General features: G+C 30.2%; 6 protein-coding genes and 1 non-coding gene across 8 annotated transcripts; 6 read left to right on the plus strand and 1 right to left on the minus strand.

Annotated features, from left to right (window-relative positions):
* Nucleotides 1-504: 504 nt before the first annotated feature.
* PSK1 (phytosulfokine 1 precursor) lies at nucleotides 505-1,756 on the plus strand. Its single transcript, NM_101229.3, has 2 exons — nucleotides 505-794; nucleotides 1,165-1,756. Exons 1-2 carry the CDS (start codon nucleotides 669-671, stop codon nucleotides 1,300-1,302), a joined length of 264 nt encoding a protein of 87 aa, NP_172816.2. The 5' UTR covers nucleotides 505-668; the 3' UTR covers nucleotides 1,303-1,756.
* Nucleotides 1,593-2,105, plus strand: AT1G08905. Its single transcript, NR_143436.1, has 2 exons — nucleotides 1,593-1,616; nucleotides 1,889-2,105. It is a non-coding gene; the product is annotated as an uncharacterized misc_RNA (transcript).
* Nucleotides 2,106-3,295: 1,190 nt separating this feature from the next.
* bZIP58 (basic leucine-zipper 58) lies at nucleotides 3,296-4,239 on the minus strand. The gene has a single exon (NM_101230.4). The coding sequence runs from the start codon at nucleotides 4,065-4,067 to the stop codon at nucleotides 3,477-3,479; it is 591 nt and encodes a 196-aa protein (NP_172817.2). The 5' UTR covers nucleotides 4,068-4,239; the 3' UTR covers nucleotides 3,296-3,476.
* Nucleotides 4,240-11,227: 6,988 nt separating this feature from the next.
* On the plus strand, nucleotides 11,228-11,805 carry AT1G13605 (defensin-like protein). The gene is made up of 2 exons (NM_001035961.3): nucleotides 11,228-11,341; nucleotides 11,438-11,805. The coding sequence occupies exons 1-2, from the start codon at nucleotides 11,293-11,295 to the stop codon at nucleotides 11,698-11,700; spliced, it is 312 nt and encodes a 103-aa protein (NP_001031038.1). The 5' UTR covers nucleotides 11,228-11,292; the 3' UTR covers nucleotides 11,701-11,805.
* A 1,662-nt stretch (nucleotides 11,806-13,467) lies between these two features.
* On the plus strand, nucleotides 13,468-14,021 carry AT1G13607 (Defensin-like (DEFL) family protein; the record flags this gene model as incomplete). Its single annotated transcript, NM_001035962.3, has 2 exons — nucleotides 13,468-13,528; nucleotides 13,631-14,021. The coding sequence occupies 2 exons, from the start codon at nucleotides 13,468-13,470 to the stop codon at nucleotides 13,786-13,788; spliced, it is 219 nt and encodes a 72-aa protein (NP_001031039.1). The 3' UTR covers nucleotides 13,789-14,021.
* Nucleotides 14,022-14,371: 350 nt separating this feature from the next.
* Nucleotides 14,372-15,118, plus strand: AT1G13608 (Defensin-like (DEFL) family protein; the record flags this gene model as incomplete). Its single annotated transcript, NM_001035963.2, has 2 exons — nucleotides 14,372-14,416; nucleotides 14,528-15,118. 2 exons carry the CDS (start codon nucleotides 14,372-14,374, stop codon nucleotides 14,717-14,719), a joined length of 237 nt encoding a protein of 78 aa, NP_001031040.1. The 3' UTR covers nucleotides 14,720-15,118.
* Nucleotides 15,119-15,387: 269 nt separating this feature from the next.
* Nucleotides 15,388-15,943, plus strand: AT1G13609 (Defensin-like (DEFL) family protein). Of its 2 annotated transcripts, none has more exons than NM_001035964.3 (2): nucleotides 15,388-15,568; nucleotides 15,661-15,943. In NM_001035964.3, the coding sequence occupies exons 1-2, from the start codon at nucleotides 15,508-15,510 to the stop codon at nucleotides 15,834-15,836; spliced, it is 237 nt and encodes a 78-aa protein (NP_001031041.1). In that variant the 5' UTR covers nucleotides 15,388-15,507; the 3' UTR covers nucleotides 15,837-15,943. The 2 variants fall into 2 exon arrangements, with proteins under 2 accessions (NP_001031041.1, NP_001184986.1); NM_001198057.1 differs by having other exon boundaries at nucleotides 15,442-15,530; nucleotides 15,624-15,909.
* The last annotated feature ends 273 nt before the right edge of the window (nucleotides 15,944-16,216 follow it).

The following is a 16,216-nucleotide window of genomic DNA, read 5'->3' on the forward strand; positions in this document are numbered from 1 at the left end:
TAAAGCTTTTGTCCACACATGCTCCATATAGGAGTCGGTGATTATACAACTAAAACCTTTTCTTTTCTTTTCTTTTTTGTTTTTCCTTTGGCTCAACACAACTTAACATTATTAAGTTACTCCATTAACCAACGGCGATTGTACTTACTTGAACCTTCTCTAATACTATTGTCCATGCAGGCTCGAGTCATTATGACATTAACAATATCAAATACAAATAATAATAGCCTATATGTGTCATATAGTATTTTGAAATACCGTTATATGTAAGTAAGCTTAAGTAAGTTATAACTTGCAATTAAAATATACTACAAAATATATCGATGATGTTTCGAGAAATTGAAAGTCACCTTGAAAGAAGAAGAGGTGACGTTTCCAAGGAGAAATGAAAGCGTTGACACCAAAGATGCCAAAGTTTGACTTCCCTTCCTCTCTCTCTTTGTGCATCATCGATCTTTCCTTGTTCTCTGCATGAAACGCCCATTTCTCTATACTGGCATTTATGAATCTATCCAGCCGCATCTTTATTAGTATTATAACAAAGTCAAAATATCTCTGAATACTTTAATTATCAGTATTGGCTTTATATATAAAACAACACTTTATTTATTCAACGTCTCGATCATATCTTAGAGAGGAGAAGAAGAAGAAGAAGAAAAATAAAAGAAATGATGAAGACGAAAAGTGAAGTGTTGATCTTTTTCTTCACTCTAGTATTGCTTTTAAGCATGGCTTCAAGTGTTATTTTAAGAGAAGATGGTTTTGCTCCTCCTAAACCATCTCCCACCACACATGTAAGTTCGTCAATATATGTGCATCACATATAGCGGAATTATTTTTCGATAACATGAATACTTGTTGATTACTGTGCATCATAATAGAAGTTATGCGATAACGTTTTGAAAGAGTGAAAACATGAATAAGTGGTATGCGATCCATCACCATTATAGCTATGTATGTTTGATAACGATATTTGGATAAGAATGGTTATAAGTTGTAATATTGGTTTCAACATATGGTGGATTGGTGATTATAAAAAAATTGAATACAGAAATTTTATTGAAAGATATAAATGAATAATTTTTTAACAAAAAAATATATATATAAATGAATAAATTATAGTGATTCATCATCTCACTACTTTTTTTTTCTTGGTGGATCTAGGAGAAAGCAAGTACTAAAGGTGACAGAGATGGAGTAGAGTGCAAGAATTCAGACAGTGAAGAAGAATGTCTTGTGAAGAAAACAGTAGCTGCTCACACCGATTACATCTATACACAAGATTTAAACCTATCTCCTTGAAACAAGAACTATTACTCTTTGTCTTTTATTTAGCAAACTATATGCATAAGCCTTTGAAAGGAGCTTCTCGCCCTCAAACTCAGCTCTTCATGTTCTTTGTTCTTTTTTTCATAAGCTTCGTTTAATGTATCTCCTAAGGGTGTGACGTAGGCAGCATGGTTTTAGCTGGGCTATAGACGACCAAGAAACTAACCCTTCGAACAAAAAAACTTAATTGGGCTTTTGACTTTGGTTTAGGCCCAAATCGAAGCTTATGGTCATCCTGTAACGAAGTAAACATGCAGAAGGTTAAAACTTAAAAGGATAAAGAAGAAGTAAATATTTTGCTACCAATCGTTTTCTTTTTCAGTTTTTGCTCTACATTTGGTTGTTACTAAGCCTTATTTAATTTTATTTTTATATTAAAGTACTATATATCAATGGTTAATTTTATGATATTTTAACTACTCTAGAGGTTACTAACTAGTAGTAACTACTAAGCCTTATTTAATTTTTAGACATATCTATATATATGTTATATTATATTTTTCTAAATTAGTCTCCATTTTTATATATCTGTTATTAAATTTTTTAACTCTTTTTGCAGAGGCACTATCACCAGGAGCCTCCACCTCCCTTTGTCTAATTTCATTTCAACTACCAATACCATTACCATCCACCATTTTTAAATAGTCTTATATCCAACCATTGGCAAAAAGAATTATCTAATATTGATGATTCAACAACTAATATTGAACTATTTTGATATATTTACTCGGCTTGATGCGTAATAATTTTTTGCAGTTTGTTTCATGGTATTGTCACTATTATCAAACCCTTTTACAACAACAAAAAGAAAAGTATTGTCACTATTATCAGATAATAAATGAAACCACAACCTATAAGTGTTTCAACAACAGGCATGCATATTGATTTGATTATACCCCCAAAAAAATGTACATTTAAAATTTTCTATTCTTGGGCCAGTATCGGTCCAAATGTACGAACTTCCACAGTTAGAATATTAATTATCTTTATCAGTAAAAGATAACAATACAATAATCTATCTCCAACATATGAAAGCAAAACAACGTATAAAACTATGCTGAGGATACTATTTGGTGAAGATAGTTAATTATATTTTTTTCACTAGTGTGTAGTGTTTTATGATGTACATGGATCTCTTCCTTCTGATTTTGATGTGTTTGGATTCAGAAGAATACTAATTCGTCAGGTGAAAAATTTGAAGAAACGATTTCTAGGTGGCTTTGTCAAACTCGAATTATTAGTGATGCATTAATGGCTAAAATAAATAGGTACAAAATAAAAAGAAGGGGCTAATGATTATATGGTTGATTAAAACTAAAAAGAAGAATTGGTCCACCAGTGTTTAGCAATCAATTTCATCTTAAATCTTTGTTTGCCATGAATGTTTTTTTTTTATTTTTTATGATGCAAGTCTATTTATGCGGCGAACTGAAATTTTGGGAGTAAGATTTGGTATTATATCGTCATAAGAACCGATACATTTAATATTTTTGATAATCGAAATTTATCATTCATTTGAATTTTATGATTAAAAACTCGACGCCTGGAAATTCAGCAACATATACTTTTTTTTTGATAAAAACTTTCAGCAACATATTGGTACAAACAAATTTATTGGTAACTAAGGCAGACTTTCTTGCAATCTTATAAAAACACATAAAGAGAAGTACGGACATAAAATAAAACAACGAAAACATTACTTTAGTATTCTCTTGAAAGTTACATGTAACTGATCTAAAATTTCATGTCGACCAGACTTGATTAATACTAAAAATGATGTCACCTGGAACACCTGTTCTGCCAGTGCGAATTAATTCACATCGATCGTGAAACTAATTTTTTTTTATCTTTTTGGAACTGACTCAATGTTATTTTGAGTTTTGTAGGTTTTTGATTCATACATATTTTTAGGACACTTATCGCTTGAAAAAGGCTTTAAATTGAGAACAATATACTATTTATCGTACGTCCATGATCATCACTAATATTCTTAACTAACTCAAGTTGGCTAAAAGAAAAAAAGATATAGAAGAACAATATTTTTTCTCGATAGAGAATAACATTATTAATGATATTATATCATATAATATAGTATGATCCTTAGGAAATCTACAGTCTTGACATAAGCAGAACAATGATCAAGATCATTAACACAACTCAAAATCTCTGCCGCTTTGGTTCGAATCCGATCTAGAGTTTGATATCGAATCTTCGAGCTCTCTTAAAAAACTGTTGTCGTCTTCGTTGTGTGACTTTATCTCAGAGATCAGCTGTCTGAGATCAGAAGTTTCCTCTTTAAGCTTAGCGTTCTCCTTTAAAGCAAGCTCATGGCTTTCAGATACGCGGTTCAGCTTATCCATAAGACAGTGGTTATCAGTGCGAAGTCTTATCACTTGAGACCAAAGCTCATCGAGATGTCTCTGCTTTCTCATTCTTGACCTACGAGCAGATTCCCTGTTAGAGATCATTCTCCTTTGTTTCCTCTCATCGATGACCATACTTTGTTGGTGATCTTCGTCTGAAGTTGAGTTGTTGCTCGTCATTAGATCCTGACCATTGGATGATGAAGAGTAGTTGTTGTTGTTGATCAGACCATTGAGGTGGTAGAAGGAGGAACAAGAAGTAGGAGAAGAGGGCATGTTGAAGTACTCAGACTCCATGATTGGTGTTTGGTTATTATATTTATCTGGTGGTAGATAGTGGAAGTATCCAGTGAGTTCGGCTGGAATCGTGTTCATGATCTTTGCTTTGATTTGTTTCGTGATATGTCTTGTGTTGTTGAAAGATAGTTTGTGGGATGTTTTTAGAGCTAGAGAGGGAGGGTTCTGTGTGTTGTGTGAAGTGGTTTTGAAGTAAGAGGAAGAGAGGGCTAAGGGTTTTATAGAGGAGGGAGGCAAAGTTATGTAGAAAATGGTGTTGAATATAATTCATTATTTTAGTAAAAATATTAGATACATAAAGATTAGTTCATTCAGAAAGTTCTAATACGATGATTTGTAATACTCGATTTCGTATAAATAAATATAATTAATTAATGATGGTATAAAAAAATAATCTACTTGATTATATATACGACAAATATATTGTTTCTAAGATTATTTTATTTTTTCTTTTGTTTTTTTTTGTAGAACCACAAAGTTAATATTGTTTAGGTGGACTAACTTTATTTGGGTGGATTGGTGGATTGATGGTTTTATGAGATGTCTCCAAAATTCAGCCAACTTATACTTTATTTGTTGCATATGAGTTGAAAAAGTTCGCTCACGTTTCAATAACTTTCTAGCATTTTTTGTGGCTGCCTTCTTTTTGTCACTTGAGATGAATAATCAAATTACAAAAACTTCTTTACCAGATGGAATAGTATTAAATTTATATATATATATATATATATATATATCTCTACCAATTGCATGACATATATAAATTTAAATGGCTAAATAAAATAAAAATAAAACGCTATTTATTTATATAGAAAACTTCGTATAACACATTTTAAATCCAATTTTTAACTAGAAATAGCTATTGCCTCCACAATTAACAGTACTATTGAAATATATAATGCTAATATGCATAATAGCTATGATTGTCTTATGTCATATCACCAACCATAAATATTTTTCGCGTATTAGATAAATTACTGTATAAACCACTGTAGTAATCATATCTCTCTCTTTTTTCTTTCTTTTGTGTTTGTGAGTAACCGTTAATTAATCATAGCCAATAAATATATGCATCATACAAGACAAATATTGCCGTAATTCCTTACGTACTTAATTCACTTCACCAAGAACAAACACTTTTTCTGGAAAAAAAATTATTGGGCATGGAAAATTATATTGTTTGTGAAAATTTCAAGGAACGAAAACAAGGTGGGGTTTCCACTTGCTGCTCTAATTCAAGAAGTCTTAATTTTTATGATTGGCGACTAAGTTGAAATATAGATTAATTTCAAGCATTGCATCTACCATGTGATATCTCCAGTAGTAAAAAAAAACATAAAATCGAAAAAAAAAATATGACTGAGAAATGTCAATAATTACATTTTTTTCATTCATAATTAAGTATGATCTGTGTAGACTTGACCGATGAGTGTTAATTGAGTGATATGGCTCTAATCCACAAGACTATAACTACTCCATACCTTTTCAATGCCTATTTGTTTCCTAAATGAACTAGTAATCATTAATCAAGTCCATTTAAAAACTAATTAATTAGGTGTTTTCCCACTATTGATCTTAATTAATAAATCAAACGACATGAGATAAGTTTTAATTGTAGATAACAAGAGACGCCTAAATCCATGTCTCTCTCGCTCTATAATTGTATAGATAAAGTGGTTTTTAATAATTAACATACAACAAGTTTAAATAAAATCATCGTCCATGCCTTCCTATACTACATTGTTTTCAAATGCAGATCGAAAAACGAACTAGAAAAGTTTTTGGTGTGGAGTCATCGAGTTAGTCCGGTCAGATCATGGGCTGTTACACAATTCAAGACACTAATCATACAATAATAATATATAAAGTAATCATAAGATATTTTAAATCATAATTAATTAACACTAATATAGTAATATATACTGTAACTAAATCTTGAATATTATAAAATCCTAACTGGAGAAAAACGTAAATGATAAATAAATCTCTAATATTTGAAGAAAAAAATTCTACCAAAAGGACTCGAAAAAAGAACAATATATATTTCAATTAATGGAAGGAAACCATAATTAATAATAATAATAATAATAATTAAAAAATCAGAAATAACCATGAATCAACAGTCTCCAAACGCTAATTATGTATTTTATCCAGCTTCCACTCCAACAGTCCAAGCCTTTTACTATATTTGAATGTTGACCGCTGAAATCCTTATTCTATTAAAATTACTAAGCCATTCAGCATTTAGCAATATGATTCGTCCATCAACATAACTCCAATCACATCTACATTATTCCTATCTTAAAGAAAATTTTAACAAAATTTGGTAATCCTTTCCATACTATTCGCGTTCTCTGTGTTAGAGTGTTAGTAGTTATTGCCAGAGAGAGGTCTCGATTCCCAAACATGTTTAATCTATTATGTTAGTTCATTGTCTAAAATAAATTTACCAAAAAAGAGACAAATGGGAACACAGATAAGACGTGATTTGATAAATCAGACAAGAAAATGTAATGAGTGGGTCCAAACATTTTGTAGTGACGCCTCATGGCCGGCGCACCAATTCACCGAGACACAACTTAAACATTTACTTAACATGCTAACTTGCTTTCATAGTCTATCTCACAATTGAGTTTAGTTTGAGTTCACTGAAAAGAACAAAAGAGTAAACAAAGTGGTGCAATACTTTCCATTGACTAATTGACTTTAAAAGCCCTCAGCAAACTTTATTTTGACCTTATCTGACGATTTAGTATTCGTTTCCTTACCGGTGAATTTAGTGGTAAATTGCTGGTGAATGGTAACATGTCGTTTACAGTTTCATTCTGCACTTTTACATCAGAAACTTTATTTGGTCATTGATCGATTTTATCTGTTGTTTGTTTTTGAATTTTTAATATTGTAGTTTATTCTAAAAAAATATTTTCATATATCGTTCACTTATTTCGATATGTTATCCATAATATTCTTAGCTTATTAATGTAGACTATCCACTTTTTCTTTAGTTATGTTCATTTGATTTGGTAATACTAACTAAAATATATATCTCTTTTTGGGGTCAAAAACTATATATCTTTTCCACAAAATAATTGTTCTTAAAATAAGTAATGATTTTTAGAAGACTATTTGACTCATTTTCCACAAATGGCCTACTTAATACGAACTTTAAATTTGAAAGATGCACATGAGAATCTGTTAATCAAATCTGTATAGTTTATAACTATCTATAGAAACACGAAACTTTGTTTAAGAAAGGGTAATAAAACTTCCACAAAGTTTTCATGCATTATAGAAAAGAAGTCTCATTTCGTTTTGACCAAAAATTCCTCTATAAATTTGTTCGTAACATAATCAAGAAAGTAAAATTCGGTCGACACTGCAAGAGAAAAGTTGTTTTATGTGATAGGACAGCACGATAAGGGACTGTGTTGAGCACGCGTCAGCGGAAAATTTCATGTCTTCTTTTGTAGTTTTCTAGTTTCAAATATAACCATATAAGAGCCTATGACCCCTATGGTACAATTTGATTATTGAAGTGTACCATTTTGCAAATAACATCATGACGACTGTCTCCACTTTCCCCCATTTCACTTCAAAGCAGCTCCATATTTATATAGTTTCCCTATAAATATTTGATTGGACTAAAGAGGATAAGCTTGTCTCTTTTTTTTTTCCTTCATTCTAAAACCTTGTGTTGTGTGTTGATCTAGACCCATCTTCGTTGTATGCCTCAAGTATCCCTCTAGAAGATGTCACTAACCCTTAAAAAAAAAGTAATCGCTAAAGGTCACTATGTTTTTCTCTGTTTGGAAAAAGATTTGATATCATTTTCAACAGTTTCGACCCGGTCACATCTAATCACTCATAGCTATTTTTTTCTTCTTGGTCTTCATCGTCATAGTTTATCAATAATCAAATTTTTAGACCCAATCTCATATTGATATTGTATAATTTATATAACTGTTTCAGTGTTACCATGATATTTATTACGTAGGACTACAGAAAAAATCGATTTTTGTCGTCACCAGTAACAACACATTCATTTGTCAACGAGTTTTGATCACCAGCCTAACATGATCATCTAATGATTTTACCCACAAAAATCATAATAAAACTATTCTTTCAGTGATTAATTCTGCTATAGTCCTATGCTATGCGATGTTTCTGTAAGACACACTTTCAAAAGGACGTAAATATTTAACATTAAAAAGTAAATTACATCGTCACTATTTTTTCTCTTATAATACAAAACTTTAACTAAAATGTGAAAGTTAAAGCACGGGCATACGGCACCTCATCTAGTTGATGATTAATTTGTGATCGTAATTAATTTTCTTGGCTTAAGCAATCAAAATTAAGGTAGTGATCCACTCACACTTCCGCCACTAATTAATTTAACCAATTAATGAATTCATTTAATTTATTGGGGGCTAAACCTATCTTATTAATTACGTAAACCATTTTGCCAGTTCTTTGCTGTCTGACTGTCGACACGTGTCGTTCCCAGCTAATTTAGTTACATTTCTGAATTCTGTGAGTGACAAATAGTCGATCCATCAAACACATATTTTAACATTTTGTATTAATTAATTAACGATGATAACATGTCACAGTCAAGTCAGGTGTGTGTTACCTAAACCTAGTATTAAGATGCCTCTGTCTCATATTGTTAGCAAAGACGTGCAGTAATACCGTAATGTGTCTCTATCCGTCCGTATTTATATAATGGAGGACTTATGAAGGCTTTTACCCTTTTCAGATATACATTAAAAATTCTAATTGCCTTTTCTTTAATCATATCTCCATAAGATATATATAATGTATAAAAAACATCTCCATAGGTTTTAGTTTTTTTTTGTTAAAATAAAAATACTACCAATTGATAACAAAGTTTACTACAAACACTGAATTCTTACTATTGAATAAATAAATAAATACAGAAGTCGACAAAAAAAAAAGAATAAATAAATAAATATAAATACATCTCTCATATTCAAATAAAATATTTAGGAACAACTATAGTTTTTTTATACATCTTTTGTTTAGCCAAATATTTAGTTTAGTGATTCGTATTAGTATGGCTATCTTGTCATAAGCTCGACCTTTTTTTGTTGTCAACATCATAACCTCGATCCATACTTAGAAGTTAGAAATATGCATGTGTATTAGAAGACTATTAATGCACTAATAGTTCAGTGATTTGTATAGAATGGCTACCTTGTCATAACCTCAATTTCACACACACACAAATAAAACGATAAAATTAGCCACAAATTTCTTCAGCTTTTAAAAATACAACTGCAGTCTAACGATTTCTGTTTTTGCATAAACGAATAGTGTCTAACTACTTACTTAGTTTTAAATTCAACTCGATATGATATCTAAAAGAGAGTTTGTAAAAAATTATTGTCGGAACACATCTTCAGCTACTTACTAGATTTTTCTTTTTGTAATTTAATAAGATATTATCACTTTGTTTTGTAAGATTTAATCGCTAATTGGAGTCGGTGTTTGGCGAGAAGAGGCAGTACATAGAGTGATGGAAATTGACTTGAAGAGGCAGATTATCCAAACCATAACATTTCAAACCACAAATTTAATATAGTAAATTAAAACAGCAATGAAAAAGGGTGAACACAGAATTTAATACTACAAAATTTCAACGAAGGAGAGCCACATATTCTCTGATGAGCCCCTTCGCACGAAGTAGCCAACTAGTAAGCGACAAAAAAAAAATAAAAATACATTTAAAAATAAGTGATCTTGGAGAAAAACAAATCAAGACAAGGATTTGTGTTTATTTAAATAAGATAAATAAATCATTGGCACCTTTGAACCTAACTGCTGCGAACTGGCGTCAGCAAATGTCCACATCAAAACGTTGGAAACTCCATATTGAATTGGAAGATTTAATTATCATTTATATTATAAGGTAAGGCTATATGGTTAAAAGATAAAAAGTATAAATGATAACAATTTGGGAGAAATGGATTAGATCCAAAATGCTTTAATCATCCCACTATTTCTAGGGTTTAATCCTTACTGTCTCTTTGTAGGGTTTAATGCATGGACTTATGCCCAGACATGTTAAAAGAAAATACTTAAACCTCTACAGGGCTAGCTACTAGATAATTCTATTAATATTATAGATGAAATTAGTAGATTACATAACCAAGCTGGATTGGTATATAAATTGTGGTCCATGTTAACACCTTGAATTTTCGAACCCACCTCCTTTCGAAATAAGAGTTTTAGTGGGCAGTGGCATCCAAAGAATGATCTAACAATTAAAAATACTTTAAAAATATATATGCTCCATTATATTATTCCCTTTGCGAGGCAAACCAACTTCACCACGGTAAGAGCCCGAATCAATTCTAGATAATATTATGCTTAGGTCAAATCATGCTTCTCTATTTCTAGATCAAGACATACATATCCATTCATATTCTATGTTTACACATATGTACGAACATATCTTGATTTATTATATATTTTGGATTTCGTAAATAAATAAGTAAACAAACTTTATATAATGTTCTTTTTCCGCCAGGAAATGAACTTTTTGTGGGTTTAAAAAAATACTTTTTTGGTTGTTCTTTACACATTCGATATATCTAATTTTAGATGTCTCTCTTTATTTAATCCATGAGATATTGAGATATGTGGCTGATCCTTTTATGTTGTTTTAAATTCCCTTAGGCTGGTAAGAATTCATAGAAGCCGCATTTATATGAAGAGGGGCTAGTCTAGAAGACGGATCAAAAACCAACAAGATATCTTAACATACTGTTTGAAAAATTAAATGGTAGGTTACTCCTACTTTGACTCCCTTACATACTAACAAGTAAGTCAACATTCAATTTCAAAATCACACTGTATTACCATAATGACGGTCCAAGATAGCTTTTAAACTTATGAAACTTATGAATGCAATTAACTAAATAAAGGGTTTGATTGGTAACAAAAAGCTGTATAAGTTTTTTAGTTGTAAAGCTGTTAGAATGAGCTGTACAATAAAGCTGTACAAAAAAATTAAGAGTAAAACTTTCTATAATGCTTTTGATAGAGTTTTTGTGATTGGTAACTGTCAAACCTGTAAAAAGCTGTACTGCTATGATAATTATTGTCATTCAAACCCAATTACTTGATTCTTTTGTTCTTACCAAAATTAATTTTATTTTTTTTTTAATTTTTACTACAAATAGTCAAAGTTTTTGCAATAAGCTTTCCTCTCTATATAGAGGAGATAATTTATTCACATCGAAATTTTATTCCCATTGCAAAGACTTAATTAAAATCTATGGCGAGACTTATCTTTCATTTTGTATTTGCTCTTATCCTTGCAGCTTGTAAGAATACGTTACACATACCATAGCTTTGAATGTGAAATATCCATTTTACCCGTCTGGCAACATTTACTAAATTTTTTAATCTTTTGGATGCAGATTTATTGTCGGTAACTGATGCGATACCTAGAGGATGGCAAGAACCGTGCTTTTGTCCTTCCAAAAATCCTTACTGCGACTGTGGCGATGATCTTCAAGTTCCTACTACTTCAGTGATTAGTCCTAAACCTATAATTGAGCAGTGTGCGCGTTGCGAAAGAAACTCTCAATGCAACAAAGTTTGTCCGGCAACGTGCAAATACAAAGTCTGTATATTTAATCGAACATGTGAGTTCAGTACATGTCATTGCTATAGATGTTGATTGATGCAACTTCGGTGAAAGTAATAAAAGAAGAAATGTCGAGCTTACATGCATGGCTTTTACAAATATATGGAAATGAATATTTCTCATTATATTAAATTTGCAACGTATGTGTCACGTATTCGATGGGGTGGTGTATGTTTTAAATTCTCATTAATATGATAAGCCAAAAAAGACCTTTGATTGATATAGCTAGGTAAGAAATGTGGAAGACTTTAAAACAAAAAGTTGGAATTAATAAGATAACTCTTGTCCAGATCAGGTAGTTGAGAACAACAGAAGCTAATTAGCACAAATGGGTGCTCTGATCTCTGATGAATCGTAAAATAGAGGTATGCGTGTGTTTAGTAATAGCTGTACGTCTGAAACTCAAATCAGAAGTAGAGGTGGTGACTAACAAAACAAAAACGTGTACGCCCATTTTTGATATTACGTGTATATATTACAAAAAGAGAAGCCGAAACATATTTGACTAGAAGATATACCATATAACAAGATCAACGAAGTTCTAAATAAGAGAGAAAGAGATAAATCAAGAATTTTTTTTTCTGTTAAAGAAGAGAAATCAAGACTTAAAAGAAAGGAAGAAAGGAAGAAAGGAAACAAAAATGAGCAATGTTGCCTCTGTTGCCATCATATCTTTAACTTGAATTTTCGTTTTTATCAATTTAACGTACGTGTAGGATTTGTGAACTAATATAATTTATTGTTTGACTAATAGAATGGACTGGGATATGTGTTGAAGCATGAAAATGACAACTAATTAAATAAGTTTGACTACATAGAGGAGTTTGAAATATATCCAAAAGATTGTTTTACAATGCCAAAACTATATATTAGTACCTCTGTTTTAGTATTAATTTCATTTAAAACATACTTTTTTTTTTTAAACATACTTACCTCTGTTCTAAAATGTATTTCTATGAATCGTTTTAATTATAATTAATTTAGAGAGTTTAATTATTTTAGTGTTGCGTATAAAGTTTGACACTTTCACTGAATTAATTTCAATTTTTATATAGTATACATAAAATTTTCTCACTATTTTTATCTCTATACATTTATTAGTTTTCATCTTTGCTCGTTTTACATATTCTGATTTTTAATACTAATTAGTTAAAATCATATATTTACGATAAATGCATATTGATTTTATTAATATCAAATGAAGTATAATAGATTAAAATATATTTATTGTTAGTAATAGTAATATTCATATACTTTTGATGCAAATCTAAAACTTTATTGTAAACATAATTTTAAATGCTTCTTTTCTTTGATTACTTTTCTAATGTTATTATAATTTAAACATCAATGTATGCTCATTAATTAAACCTTTAATATTTTAAGATAAAAGTTTTCGTTGATATAATTATTATCTTACTGTTACCAATTAAATCTATCATATTCTTGTATTTACTATTTTGAAAATTATTCAATCCAGTTAACTTTTAAAATTTAAAATTACATTTCTTATTTATCTTTACTCAAATTAATTAATTTCGAATTTAGGATAAATTTAATTGTCAATATTAAGTATACTAAAAACACACACAAAGTTTTTAGTAGTTATTTTTGAAAACTTTAAATCTAATCAAATTAACTTTTTCCAAATGATATTTAATAAAAAAATATTAAACTAATTAAGAACAATGAATACTTTAGCGTGTATAAATACCAAAAGCCCATCATCACAAACCAATAAATCATTTACATCCGCTAGTTTAAATTCATTAGACAGAGTCATTTTCAAACTTGGAGACAAATATGAACAATTTTCGAATAACCATTGTTGCGTTCTTAGCCGTTCTTGTCTTCACCACAACTGGTATTTAGTTTCATTATACATCAGTGTTACGCTTAGATTGTTGGCCGCTTTGACAAAAACAACGTTTTGATTAATTAACTATTTTTTTAATTTGTTTCGCAGTTACGAATTCTTTGGATGAACCTAATATGGACACTATATCCAAATCCAGAGAATACAAATGTAAAATTGACCTGGATTGTTCAAACCACATTGCATGTAGGCATTGTTCTTATCGCAATTGCAAATGCGATCATGGAACCTGTAAATGCATGCCATGACTCTTAACCCACAAGGCCACAAGCCATTGATCCAACTGCATCTTCAACTCGTCTTAATCTCTCCTATATATGTACTCTTTTGTTTGTAATGCAAAAGAAAATAAAACATAATATTTTCAGTTGATAAACTACTAATGAAATATTATACGTCAACGAAATTTAGTATATAAACTACAAAACGGCAAAAATAGCTTTCTCGAAACCAACAAAGTTAATTGGACAAACGACAAAAAAACTCACAAAAGCCATAGATAGATTTTTCATTAACCACGTAACCGACACTTTCTTCTTTTGGGATAAATCTATTTTTTTTTAAAAGCCATAGATTCTTAGGACACCTTATTTTAATGAATTATCTAAATTTAATCGGACATTACAAACGTAACATATACTTACATATGCGTTATTTAATGAAAACATTGACAAAAGTAAATCATTTTAGGCAACGAAACTTTCTGGACCCCAGAATGCTCTATATATATACCTATTATTGTAGTCTTCCAATATTATTACATCGCAAACTAAGCTATAGTTATTCAGACCTCAAATTCTACAAACGAAATCGGTTAAGAGCTAGGAGAAAATGAGCAATCTTCGCCTAACCATTGCAGTGTTTTTGGCCGCTCTTGTCTTCACTGCGACTTAGCTTGTACTTAGTTTTTTCTTTTAATCTCAAATTGAATTTCTTTATTGTTTCTTATACAAGAACTGTGTTTTGAATAAACTTTTTTATTGGCAGTTTCAAACTCTGTGGTGGAAGCCAAGGGGAAAGAGGCCACAATCAAATTTTCATGCAAAAAGAATTCGGACTGTTTTACAAACATTGCTTGTTATGCTTTGTACTGATTACCGATGTGATAAAGGATTATGTAAATGCCATGGTTTTGGTGGAGAAAAGGAAAATCCCACAGCTGCGCCATTAACTGCTTAATTTCTCCATTTCTTTTTTAAATTTATCTTTTGTTTTCTTGTAATGCAAATGGATAATTAAAAAGATTTCAGATCAAATTATATCCTATTAATTATTTTAAATCATTATATTTTATCTCATCTCTGCTTGATCCTTTTACATAAAAATATAATAATCACATCATCCATATTTTTTTTCTGCATTTGTACGTGTTAAAAACTGCCACTAGTGATTAAATCCGGAAGTTAATTTCAGGCAAAGTTAATTTAGTTTTTTCCACCAATTTTTTAATTATTAAATTGTGTTTGGTTATATGAATAATACTAGGAAAAAGTATGAGATATTTTTGCCCTTAATAAGTGTCTTTTTTAAAAAAACAGCTTATTAATTAATGACATTTAATGTAAATCTTAACACGTCCATAACTATTTACTTAAAAATGTTCCTCAATAAGTAGTATTAGATATTAGCAGTCAACTTTTCACAAAAAAAAAAAAAAAAAAAGATATTATTAGTCAACAAAATAAAAGATTTGTTTAGTCAAAAACAAAACTCCATATTATTAGTCAACAAAAATTATGATATTTTCATTTATGTTTACTATTAATGTATACAGATTTATAGTTCCAAACATTAAAAAACAGATAAAAACCACTCTCTACTTAACCATCATGCCCCTATATATATATGTTTTGTTCTGTCTTTTGTGTATACTATACACTAATTTCATTACAAACCAAACTAAAATAATATACATCGTTCATTTCATATTCAACAGAAGGAATCGGTTTTAAAACTCAAAGAGAAAAATGAACAACCTTCGCGTAATTATGTCAGTGTTATTGGCCGTTCTTGTCTTCACAGCGACTGGTAATTAGTTTCTTTACCTTTAACGCAATGATCGGCCGCTCTAAACAATTAACAGTGTTTTAATTGAATTGTTCTCTTTCTTCTTCTCGCAGTTTCAGAGTCTGCAGAGGAAATGGGGAAGGGTGAGGTCACAATCTCACTTAGATGCAAAACGAAAACAGAATGCTTAAAGAACATTGCCTGTGAAGCTTGTGTCGATTGTCGATGCGATAAAGGAATTTGTAAATGCCATGGTTTCACAGCAGAAACCAACAATCCAACCGTTTAACTCATATTTCTCCTAAATGTTTTCTTTCTTTTTTAATATAAAATGTAAAAGAAAATAAATCGCAAAGTTCAATTAATACACCAATGAAAACTATTTATCATTATCAATCATTTGTTATATGATTATATATGGAATGACGACGTGTGTTAAGATTGAGATCTCAAATTCCACCCACAAAAACTATGGAAACAGAAAAAAATTAAAAGCACACGAACCAATGTGAGATTTACGTCATCTTTTCGTCTTTGCATAATAATGTGAAGGAGAGAAAGAGAATTGCAATGGCCATTAGCTTGTAAACTGGATGAGAAGAAGCCATTTTGTTTCTTTGTTTTGATTTAGTGTGCATTTAGTAAGGTTATAGGGTTTCTTTATATAGA

Source organism: Arabidopsis thaliana, assembly GCF_000001735.4.
Source record: "Arabidopsis thaliana chromosome 1 sequence".
In the NCBI taxonomy this organism is placed as follows: Eukaryota; Viridiplantae; Streptophyta; class Magnoliopsida; order Brassicales; family Brassicaceae; genus Arabidopsis; species Arabidopsis thaliana.

Coding starts and splice junctions, on each gene's coding strand:
- PSK1 (NM_101229.3), top strand. CDS start 669: ATGATGAAGACGAAAAGTGAAGTGTTGATCTTTTTCTTCACTCTAGTA. Junction 795..1,164: donor AACCATCTCCCACCACACAT/GTAAGTTCGTCA, acceptor TGGTGGATCTAG/GAGAAAGCAAGTACTAAAGG.
- bZIP58 (NM_101230.4), bottom strand. CDS start 4,067: ATGAACACGATTCCAGCCGAACTCACTGGATACTTCCACTATCTACCA.
- AT1G13605 (NM_001035961.3), top strand. CDS start 11,293: ATGGCGAGACTTATCTTTCATTTTGTATTTGCTCTTATCCTTGCAGCT. Junction 11,342..11,437: donor TGCTCTTATCCTTGCAGCTT/GTAAGAATACGT, acceptor TTTTGGATGCAG/ATTTATTGTCGGTAACTGAT.
- AT1G13609 (NM_001035964.3), top strand. CDS start 15,508: ATGAACAACCTTCGCGTAATTATGTCAGTGTTATTGGCCGTTCTTGTC. Junction 15,569..15,660: donor TCTTGTCTTCACAGCGACTG/GTAATTAGTTTC, acceptor TTCTTCTCGCAG/TTTCAGAGTCTGCAGAGGAA.